The sequence below is a fragment of the Pristis pectinata genome, chromosome 17 (genome assembly GCF_009764475.1).
Source record: "Pristis pectinata isolate sPriPec2 chromosome 17, sPriPec2.1.pri, whole genome shotgun sequence".
NCBI classification, from domain to species: Eukaryota; Metazoa; Chordata; class Chondrichthyes; order Rhinopristiformes; family Pristidae; genus Pristis; species Pristis pectinata.
Window position 1 is genome coordinate 6,502,696 of NC_067421.1, and position 12,250 is coordinate 6,514,945.

At 42.6% G+C, this 12,250-nt stretch overlaps 1 protein-coding gene across 1 annotated transcript in view; it reads right to left on the bottom strand.

The window, feature by feature from the left end:
* The window catches only part of cabin1 (calcineurin binding protein 1), a 365,306-nt gene that overhangs the window by 59,028 nt on the left and 294,028 nt on the right, over positions 1-12,250 (bottom strand). Inside the window, 1 exon segment of the mRNA XM_052032487.1 lies at positions 6,772-6,846. Coding sequence (XP_051888447.1) covers positions 6,772-6,846 — 75 coding nt within the window.

Consider the following 12,250-nt stretch of genomic DNA (forward strand, 5'->3'; position numbering starts at 1 on the left):
CTTTGATGATTCTATGGTAGAGATGAGAGTGAACCAGGGAGCTGTGAATGAAATGTCCTTTGGAATGCCGAAAGGGAAGGTGGGGGGGGGGGGGGGGGTGGAATTTTGTTGGAGGTGGTGAAGATTATGGAGGATGATCTGTTGGAGTTGGAGGCTGGTGGGGTGAAAGGTGAGGATACAGGGAAATCTGTCCTCATTCTGGTTGGAGGAGAGGTGATGAGAGCAGAAGTGCCCTCTTCTCATTACTACCATCGGGGAAGAGGTACAGGAGCCTGAAGACCCAAACTCAATGATTCAGAAACAGCTTCTTCCCCTCCGCCATCAGATTTCCAAATGATCCATGAACACTACCTCATTATTCCTTTTTTATGCACTATTTATTTATTTTTGTAATTTACAGATTTTTATGTCTTTGCACTGTACTGCTGCCACAAAACAACACATTTAATGTCATATATCACTGATAATAAATCTGATTCTGAGAATCCTGCCAACCAGAGCAGAAGGAAAGCCATAGTTATGAAAAAAGGGGCCCCAAAGGCATTGGTGTGGAATGTCTCCTCATCAGAACAGATACAATGGAGATGGAGAAATTGGGAGAATGGAACGTAGAGTGGGAGAAGCTGTAGTTGACTTAGCTGTGGGAATCTGTCCGCCTTTACTGGATATTGGTTTCAACAAAAACAGAAAATGTCGAAACCATTCAGTAGGTCAGGCGGCATTGTTAAGGCCAGTGCTGGAACTTGCTGTCCATTTCCAGGCACAGGGAATGTATTTTGTTTCTGCCATTGTTTGAAAAAAATAACATCTGTGCATCTAGCAGCAGTTTTGACTCTCCTTTTGTGGTGCAGCACCTGGGGCTGAGAGTGTGCAAAAGCACTTTGTGGCCTGGTTAAACCTGACTGCTAAGTGAAGTGCAAAGGGGATGTTTCCCTTCCCTGAGCATCCCCTCTTGGCACAATCACTCACAAACAAATTTTAAAAATGCACATTTGAAAAAGATACTTTGATATTCACATCACTGGAACACTAGCCTGTGACTTAGCCTCATACTGGTGTTACACAAGGTTTAGAGCTCCAACATGCACCAGGAACTTTGGTGGATGCTATTTGAGAGTTCACAACTCACTGTGGAGGAGCATGTCTGGGTAGTTTATAAGCACAGACTGTGAAAACCACAGATCTTTCTTCTTTGAGGTGACAAGACTGTAATGAAGCTATCTCAACAGCTCAAGTGTCAATTTTGTCAGTCCAATACATTCCACACCCAGACTCTAAATAACTCATGGTCAGTAAAAACAATATTGCTCATATGTAACCACTCTTTTAAAAAATAGTTTCTTCAACCTGAGCCAGTGACTCAGTTAACTTGCATCTTCAGAGGTGGATTGCACTGATGAGGGAGGTTAAACCACGTTCTACTGATAAGATCGCAGGAAGCTGTTGCTGTTGACACGGCAGTTTTCACATACACGTCCCTTGCTGTTGCCCGTTTGCATCAGCTTTTTCAGATCACAGATCAAGTACTCCTTTCCTTTGTGATGGCACTTGTTTCCCAAGTACTATTGGGAAATCAGAGGCATGTTCAAATGCCTGCAGTAATTTCAATAAGGCTATGAACTTTGTTTACAAGTGCAGCAGCATAGTTTTATTCCACTCAGGGCTTTACTCATCATTACTACGTGGTGCCCGGTTTTGGTAGCTTGTGCCAGAGACTGAGGAACAAAGGAATACCTGATCTGTTTCAAATTTACTGATACTAAAGTGCAAAAGACCTCATTTCTGTGGTATTAACCTAAAATGTGTATGCAAAAGTGTGCGAGTTTCAATGTGCAAAATGTGAGCATGCAAGTTGTAATGTTTGTGTCCCTGTGGTTTCCTAGTCTGCAGAGTGTGCAGTGTAACACATGGGCAACACAGAGCTCTGAAAGCTCTGCCTGGTTTATTAGAAGCTCTTAGAGCACATGCAGTGACACACACACATGGTCAAATGGTTCTGTCTCACTGATCACATAAGCTGCACTGCTTTCCCCTTAGAAATGCAGTATTGATTTCCAGCTTGGAAGAAAATCTGTGAGTCAATGAGACCTGATCTGTGTCTTGTTTCATTGGTGCCTTTTGCTGTATGTACTGACCTCTCAGCTCATCCATCAATGATGCTGTATGATAAGGAGATGTGAAGCAATGTTTGATCCCATTTCATTCCACAAATTGAAATGACTGAAGTTAGGGACTACCTTCTGATACAATCTCCTCAGGAAGACCAAGGTTGGCTCTTGGGTCAGAATTAGAAGCCTACAGTGTGGTCAGTGGAGATGCATGACCCATTTGCTTTATCTCAATCCATGTTGATTGACTATCCAACGCACACCTTCCTTGCAGCAGTCTGTGTGGACATTCTGGAATTGCCTCGTGGGCCACTGCCACATTTGGAGAAGTTTTCCTGGGAGCTGATCTGCAGTCTTGGCAGACTGTGAACTTGTTAGCAAGCCCTCCCAAATCCTCGTCTTTGCCAGGCCAATTGACCAGCTGCCTCTGCACTACTCTGGCCCATCAATCTTCAGCAGTTGATGCAGTGGTGACAGACCTGTGGTTAGGGTTTGGCAGAAACCCAGCATAATACTGGACCATAGCTGAGAAAGAAAGGCGTTTAGTGACGTTGTCCATTTTCTAGCTTTGACAATGGCCTCGCCCTTTTCCCTGTATAGACCATTTGAGTCTCTCACTGGACCAAGTAAACCATTTTGTTCTGCACAGCTACATTTTCTCCTACTCGCAAATCCTCGTGAATGCCTTCTCAAGGATTCAGGGATTTTTATCAGCTGTGTCACTACAAAGTTTGACGATTTTATCTGCCGCAAATACCAACTACACCCATGGCCCTTATCCAATCAGAGTGTGACGCTTTGGCCCTCACACCGTGTCATTCAAGTTTGTTCACTTCCGCCTCTAATTAATCCTTCAGTGGTTTGGGTCTGGGTCTGGCTTGATGCTTGGCCTCACGTATATGTGGGCTTTGTGCATATGAGCACATCTGCATGTTGTTCTCAAACTTGTTTACCTATTCTTTTAATCCAGTTTTAGTTCTTTGAGCCATTCCCTTGCTAATAAATTGGTCTGTTTGCAAATTGAGCCACTATGATTGGTAACTTCACTTTTCAACCATGATCTTTGTTAGTAAAATTGCTTTCTTACATGCTCACACTGTTTCATTTTGAACAGGCTCACCTTTTTCCCTTACATTAAATTTCAAGAAACTTGTTTGTCCTGAAGAACACCTCCATTAGTTCTACACAGGAACGGAAAGGGTTTGTCATCAATGCCATGGCTCCCAATATAGGTTTGGGTCTGAACTGCCATCTTATACTGTTCTCACTAACTTAACTTAATGATCCATGAGCTCTACCCACAAAGACTTCTGTGCTCGAGCCTGATCTCCAGGTCTGTATTCAAAGTTACTGTGACTAGTCTTACATTTTCAGACTCATCCCACCACCACACGTGCAGCTGCTCAAAGCATTCATCAACTTTGTTACTTTGCACTGCTTCAATTCTTTTCTATTCCTTTTCCATTTCCCAGTATCTATCCATGTAGGTTCCTAGTCCACAGAGAGAGTAATACGTGGGAAACATGCAGAGCTATGAATGATGTGCATCATTTATTTGAGATTCCTTTCAGGTTGTGCATGCTCACAAATGATGACTACGTCATGGCATGCCATCACACTTGTTTGCACATAATGCACAATGCACGGAAGAGGGCAAATGGCTAGGAGTCGGTGCATGTGAATGAGTGGCAAAATGTGGACATAACAATAGCATAAGAGTTAATGAAAGAGTGACTGTGTGCAGATAAGTACATGGCAATGTGTAAATGATACCAGTGAGTGGAGAGCCATGCATGAGTGTGTCAGTAAGAGCACACAACTAAATGTGCAAGTGAACAACAGTAAACATCTATACACAAGAGTGACGGAGAGGGAACAAGCATGTGAACGAGAGAGTGTGCAAGCTAATGAGACAGCACAATGACAGCAAGGAAGTGCACAAGTGCATCAATGAGGAAAAGCTTTGCACTAAACACATGAACTCTGTCCACGACATGAGGCGCAGCATGTTCACAGAATCATCGGTCTGCTCTGTTGCTGGTGCAGCTGTCACTTCAAACTGCCAAAGCCTTCACTGAACTGCATCTCATTCTGTAGCCTTTGGCTCACAGAACTCCACGCAACTGTAACCATAAAAAAACCCTGCTCTTAAACTAACATATCACTTGTCTTACCTCTAACTTTGGTCAGTGTAGTCACCCTAAGTTTTACAATTTTCTGGCTACCATCTTCATTTTTTTTATCAAGCTGCACAGTCAGCAGCCACAAGCTGAGTAGTTTAAATAATGAACAGTGTTTTATACCAGAAATTGAAAGTCTCCTTTCCACAAAATCACATATAAACTAGAAGACTGCCATTTCTGTCTAATCTACCAATAGAATGAGTTGTTTTGGATCATTTATAGAAACATAGAAGACCTACAGCACAATTCAGACCCTTCGGCCCACAAAGCTGTGCCTAACATGTCCCTACCTTAGAAATTACTAGGCTCACCCATAGCCCTCTATTTTTCTCAGCTCCATGTACCTATCCAAGTCTCTGAAAAGACCCTATCGTATCCGCCTCCACCACCGTTGCCGGCAGCCCATTCCACGCACTCACCACTCTCTGAGTAAAAAACTTACCCCTGACATCTCGATATCTACTCCCCAGCATCTTAAACCTATGTCCTCTTGTGGCCACCATTTCAGCCCTGGGAAAAAGCCTCTGACTATCTACCCGATCAATGCCTCCCATCATCTTATACACCTCTATCAAGTCCCCCCTCATCCTCCGTCTCTCCAAGGAGAAAAGGCCGAGTTCACTCAACCTGCTTTCATACGGCATGCTCTGCATTCCAGGCAGCATCCTTGTAAATCTCCTCTGCACCCTCTCTATGGCTTCCACATCCTTCCTGTAGTGAGGCGACCAGAACTGAACACAGTACTCCAAGTGGGGTCTGACCAGGGTCCTATATGGCTGCAACAATACCTCTCGGCTCCTAAATTCAATTCCACGATTGATGAAGGACAATACACCAAATGCCTTCTTAACCACAGAGTCAACCTGTGCAGCTGCTTTGAGCATCCTATGGACTCAGACCTCAAGATCCCTCTGATCCTCCACATTGCCAAGAGTCCTACCATTAATACTATATTCTGCCATCATATTTGACCTACCAAAATGAACCACTTCACACTTATCTGGGTTGAACTGCATCTGCCACTTCTCAGCCCAACTTTGCATCCTATCTATGTCCCTCTGTAACCTCTGACAGCCCTCCAAACTATCCACAACACCGCCAACCTTCGTGTCGTCCGCAAACTTACTAACCCACCCCTCCACTTCCTCATCCAGGTTGTTTATAAAAATCACAAACAGTAAGGGTCCCAGAACAGATCCCTGAGGTATACCACTGGTCACTGACCTCCATGCAGAATACGAACCTTCAACAACTATTCTTTGCCTTCTGTGGGCCAGCCAGTTCTGGATCCACATTGCAATATCCCCTTGGATCCCATGCCTCCTTACTTTCTCAATAAGCCTTGCATGGGGTTCTTTATCAAATGCCTTGCTGAAATCCATATACACTACATCTACTGCTCTCCCTTCATCGATGTGCTTAGTCACATCCTCAAAAAATTCAATCAGGCTCGTAAGGCAGGACCTGCCCTTGACAAAGCCATGCTGACTATTCCTAATCATATTATACCTCTCCAAATGTTCATAAATCCTGCCTCTCAGGATCTTCTCCATCAGCTCACCAACCACTGAGGTAAGACTCACCAGTCTATAATTTCCTGGGCTATACCTACTCCCCTTCTTGAGTAGGGAAACAACATCCGCAACTCTCCAATCTTCTGGAACCTCTCCCGTCTCCATCAATGATGCAAAGATCATCGTCAGAGGCTCCGCAATCTCCTCCCTCGCCTCCCACAGCAGCCTGGGGTACATCTCATCCGGTCCCAGTGACTTATCCAACTTGATGCTTTCCAAAAGTTTCAGCACCGCCTCTTTCCTAATATCTACATGCTCAAGCTTTTCAGCCTGCTGCAAGTCCTCACTACAATCCCCCAGATCTTTTTCTGTAGTGAATACTGACATAAAGTATTCATTAAGTACCTACGCTATTTCTTCTGGATCCATACACACTTTCCCACTGCTGCATTTGATAGGCCCTATTCTCTCGCATCTTATCCCCTTGCTCTTCACATACTTGTAGAATGCCTTGGGGTTTTCCTTAATCTTGCCTGCCAAGGCCTTCTCATGTCCCCTCCTGGCTCTCCTAATGTCCTTCTTAAGCTCCTTCCTGTTAGCCTTATACTCTTCCAGATCTTTAACATTACATAGCTCTCTGTACCTTTTGTAAGCTTTTCTTTTCCTTTTGACTAGATTTATTTCCAAAATAAAGCTTACCAAAAACCTGCTAAAATTAATATCAAATAGAAATCTCCAGCTTTGACAGAGTTAGACAGCACAAGTCTTTTGAGGAATCTGGCTTGGAACGTTTCATGAAGAATAATTAAGGTGATCAACAAGAGCTCCTGAAACGTTACTAGAGTAGATAAGCTTCTGGACTTCTCTCTGATCATTGACGTGAAAAGACACAAACAGAGACATACAACATTTGCATGAACATTCAGTTCTCGTCTCCCCATTGGGCTGACAGCCTGCATTAGTTACCTGCTTCTGCGTTGATGTGGCCATTTGCAGTTGGCAGAACTTCATGGCTTGCTCCAAAGCCACATCTTCATCAACCTGGAAAAATAAGGTGAAGGAACAAATATTAGAAACTACAAAACCTTACAGGAATCCTCAACAATCAAACCATCTCCCTTGGAGTGGAGCCAATGTTATGGAGATGAGGGGGCGGGGGGGGGGCACAGTGAATGGCATTGCAGTGAAGTCACGATTAACACTGGTTTGGCTACAATTGAAATACTGTGCCTCCACTTTAGGGAAGAGAATGAAAGCTTTAGAGAGGGCACAGAAAAGATTTAGCAAAGTGATTCCAAGGATGAGGGACTTTAATTTTGCATACACACCACAGAAGCAGGGCTTGCTCTCTTGGGAACAGAGGAGGTTGTGAGGGGATCTGATAGAGACATTTAAAATCATGAAAGCAAACAGACAGACTTAGATAAAGAGAAATTGTTCTGCAGAGGGATCAAGAACTAGAGGACATACATTGAAGTGACTGGTAAAGGAACCAAAAATAGGTTAGGTACCAGGTATAATCGTGGAGGCAGTTTCAACAGTAGTGGTCAATAGAGAATTGGATAAGTAGCTGTAAGAAAAGAATCTGCAATGCTCTGGGATAGAGTGGGACTATCTAGATTGGCCTTACATTGAGCCAAAGGACTGCATAGCCTAATTGTGCACAGTGAGCTTTGTTATGCTGCAATGTAGGCAAAGTTCACAATAAGAACATAAGTGTTTTTAATCTCCTGAAAATAATAATTAGACCCAACAAACCCATCTCTTTCTGCTTCTTCATTATGTTCCTCAATCACTTCTTTCTCCGAAAACAGCATGATGGATTTGTGGAATACCCTAATAACAAAATTTCCTCTTTTTCCACATGAAGTCCAGGGAACCATTGGATTGGGGCAAATTTTTTAATTGACTTCAATCAGATTATCTGGAGATCTTAAGATTTTAAATGAAAATACTCCCACTTTGTCATCTTTATTATCCCCTCTGTTCACTCTCAGGACAAAGTGGTGACAATACTGCAGCTATCAATCTGTACATTTCTGACTCTTCACAACCATAGGACAATTTCGTACCTTTAGTGTAAAAACATAGCAGCCTCCCACAAACAGCAAAGTAATAATTTAGGTAATTCAGGTACACTTTCTTTAATGATGCTACTTTCAGCAAGAAAGAATTCTCCAGCTCTTTCTTCTACTACTGTGGATCCTTATTGTCCAACTAAGTGAGCAGAGAGAGAGAGAGAGTCTCAGAATGTCTGATCCTGTATGTGAGGTGGTGTGACCATCAGTACTGCACTGGGAATGGCAGTGTAGATGTTTGTACTCTGTCCCCTTGAGTGGAATTGAACCCAGAATTAGAGGTCTTCTCAGGTATGAATGAAAACCCAATCTCAACCCAACCTGAGCTGAGCCTGAGGATTTATAATTATCTCACATCCAACCCAGCCCTTCCCTGTAGGTATAACAATCCCAAACATGATATTAATCTGCTTAAAGATGCAACACCAAATATTAATCAGCAATAGAGGGCACATGAGTAATACTTAACAAATTATCCTGACCCGAGCAAAGGCCAGTGAAGCACATCACAACCTCACAAGCCATGCTGCCATCAGCATTTGTACTTCCCCCATGGGCATTTCAACACTTGGTCAGTGCCTTCAATAGTTCTGTATGGTCAACTTGCACAGAAGGTCTTGAGTCTACAATGCTAACTGATAATGTTGATTACTTTTAAGGATTACATGCTAATCCATGGCTTGTTCTTTTGTATGTGTTGACGAGGAGAGATGTGGCTGATGGTATAGTTGGGAATAATTACTCAATAATTACTTAAAAAGTCCAGGGTGTTTATTGACAACACTCTGAAATGTCAGAGGTGGAGTAATGACGAAGCAAACAGTCCCTTGAACAGCAAAGTCAAACTTACTGAGAAATGAGTTATTTAAAGAATGGAGGTAATAGAAACCACAGCAACTTCTCAAAAACAACAGAATTACTCCAGAAAACTGCAAGCAAATTATGTGTGCATAATATCATTCTCAGTCGCTTACAGCTATGTGGTCAGCATGCTTAATCGACTGGGGGTTCACCACATCTTCTCCACTTCGGCACTTACAGTGTCGCCACTTTACTTTTTATTGACTGTGAGAATTACCTCTGCTTTGCTGAGAAATTTTCCACTCTCCTCAGCAGGTCATCATTTCTAAATTTAAGGCTCTCTTTGGCAGTCATCTTTGGGAGGACAGGATTAGAAAAAAATCTCCAAAATACGACAGCAACGGTGGCAGGAACTGGTGGGATTAGATATTGGTGAACCATACAAATTTCCTCTGCTGGCTATTGGGACCCCATATGGAGTTTAGTTTAACCATTTTAAACAAACTAGACTAATCATTTGTTTTGCTGTAACTGGAAGCATGCAAAGTGATCTTCCACGATAGTTATCTGGAAGATATCAGCTTGATAACTATGTGGTAAGGAATACAAAATAGTATTACAGTAATACAGAAGCAAAATTTAGGTAGTCCTACTGGTTCATGGTCTTGGCTCGTTTGGTCTTGTCAGAAGGCCAATTCAACCATCTCCACAACAATGTTCATTTTTTTTATTAAATGATCTGGTGTCTGGCATCAAGCACCCTTTCTTGTACTGTTCAGATATATCTGTAAGGGAATTTCCAGGTACTGACTTTAAACTTGCCCATCAAAACCCAAATCTGTGCCCTCTTTATCCTGATACGTCTGCAAGCTTTCTGTGGTCTATCTCAAAAACATTGCCTGAGATCATCAGCTAAAGATGTACAGATTATCAAGTTGCACCCACAGGCCTAGGAATTCCTTCAGACAATTCTGAAAGAAAGCAAAGTGCTGTTAACAACTGGCTTAACACACATCAACGTTGTATTTTTGAGCTTCTTATCACTCATTGTGAAATTCAACTCAGCCTTTTGACAGGATTTTCATTTGTCCAAGCACTTTGTTTCTGCTGTAAAACCCCCCCACTGATGTCAACAATTGTTCAATGCTCAAGATTAGTTTCCCGCAAGATATTCAACCTCACTGACATGAAGAATTATAGTTCTCACTCATTGACAGAATAACCAGTTTTTTGCGAGCTATATTTCCCCTTAACATGTGCTACTTAAAGAGCCAATACTCAAACAATATTCTTTTGTAACAATGTCATCCAGTACGGTCACAGGCTCTTTAGCCCACCAACCGTAAAGCAGCCATTTACACTAATCAAATTTTATTCTCCCCATATTCCCATTAACTCTTCCCAGATTCTACCAATCACACCAAGGGCAATTTTACAGAGGCTGGTTAAACTACCAACCTGCACGTATTTGAAGAACCCAGAGCACGCCCATGTGATCACAGGCAGAACGTGCAAACTCCACACAGGCAGAACGTGCAAACTCCACACAGGCAGCACTGGAGGTCAGGATTGAACCTGGGTTGCTGGAGCTGGAAGGCAGCAGCTCTGCTCACCACTTTGGCATTGTCAGTGTTTGCCCATGTCATTAGGTTCTGGGCTGGTTTCTGAGTCCACAGCCCAGTAAGTTAGGATATCCTGTTGAATTTAACTAACTTGAATTGGGGTCACTTTTGCACACCTGGAGAAGGAGCATTTCCAGCTTGGACCATGAGGCGCTCCAAACAACAGCCCTTCTTTACCCTTGGTATTAAGTAGGACCTGAAAAAGGAGCTGCACCTGGGGATACTTTGAGCTCACACCATTTGTATAGCAGGAATTGCAAGTAGTTTCACAGCTAATCCGTCTGAAAAACCTTTGCATTTTCTTATCCTCTGTAAGAGTCAGCTTCTGTTACAAAATTATCAGCTATATGCTTGGGTCTGCTCATACACACCTCCAATAGCTAACGCTCATGTTATTGTCTCTGGGCACACTGGTCCCCTCCAGTACACTCTGGTCATTTCCAGTACACCTAGGAATTGATCCTTGGTTACTGATAGCAAACCCTGGAATCTATCCTTGGTCACCTCCAGTATATGTTGGAATTCATCCTTGATCACTTACAGTGTACCTTGGATATATTATTATTAGTACGTTCTGGAATACATTACAATCATTTCAGTTATTTATCCTTGGTCACTTCCAGTAGATGCTGGTATCTTGCTGACTCCAAGTAGATCCTGGAATCATTTCCAGTTTTCCTTGTAAGTTATTCTTGTAGACCCTGGAATCCATCCTTAGTTAGCTCCAAATTCCCCTGGAATTGAAGCTGGGTTGCTTCCAGTTTTCCACAGAATCTATCCTTGTCTTGAACAGCATACCCTGGAATCTGTTCTTGGTCACTCCCTGTATATCCTGAAATCCATCCTTGCTATTTTTAGTTTCTCCTTTCTCCAAATCGATATATCTGATACAGTGAGACGACAATCCTTGGACAGCAAATTAAAATGAGGCTATAAATAATAAATTAATCCTTCAGCATTCTCATGCATATGTACTTCCTGCACAAGATTTCAATGACAGATGCCATTACACTTGAATACAAGAAAGTCCCCAGGCAGAAAGCTTGGGATCCCCAGCCAGACTGTGTGGCTTAAACAAAGAACAGTGGGCATGCCATTAACCAGCTGTCACAGCGGCAACTTCAGGCTTCTCTCCGCACCAGTGAACTAAGCAAAAATACCTTCTGTGATAAAAACTACAGTACAGAGGGGTGAACATTATAATATTTGTCCAGATAAGTGCTTGATCATTTAAATAGCAGTCTCTCTTACTTCAAAGAACAATGAGTCATACAAAGCAGGAACAGCTTCTTCCCCTCCGCCATCAGATTTCTGAACGGTCCATGAACACTAGCTCGTTATTCCTCTTTTGCACTATTTATTTATTTTTGTAACTTATAGTCATTTTGATGCCTTGCACTGTACTGCTGCCGCAAAATAACACATTTCACGACATATGTCAGTGATAATAAACCTGACTCTGATTCTGAGCTGGATAGCTCATCGGGTTAAAGCAGAAAGCAAAACGAAGGTAGAAATGGTATTTTTTTAGTCTGAAGAAAATCACAAATTATTCACCTGAAGGTGCGATCCCAGAATATTTGTTTATGTTTAATGTGTTAATGAAGATTAAACTGCAAGTAAAGGCAAATTTACACAAGATAAATCAGATCCAGTGAAAATAAAAGAAATCCAACCAAATCCAGTACAGCTTTGGGTTAGTGGGTCAACAGGTGGCAGAAGCACTTTACCATGGGCTAGTGAAGGCAGTATTCAAGCAAGGTCACCGTACTAAGGGAAGGGTGTGATTAAACTAGGGAGGGTGCAGAAAAGATTCACAAGGATGTTGCCGGGACTGGAGGGCTTGAGTTATAGGGAGAGACTGGATAGTTTGGGAATGTTTTCCCTGAGCATATGAGGCTGAGGGGTGACCTTATGGAGGGTTATAAAATCATGAGGAACAGA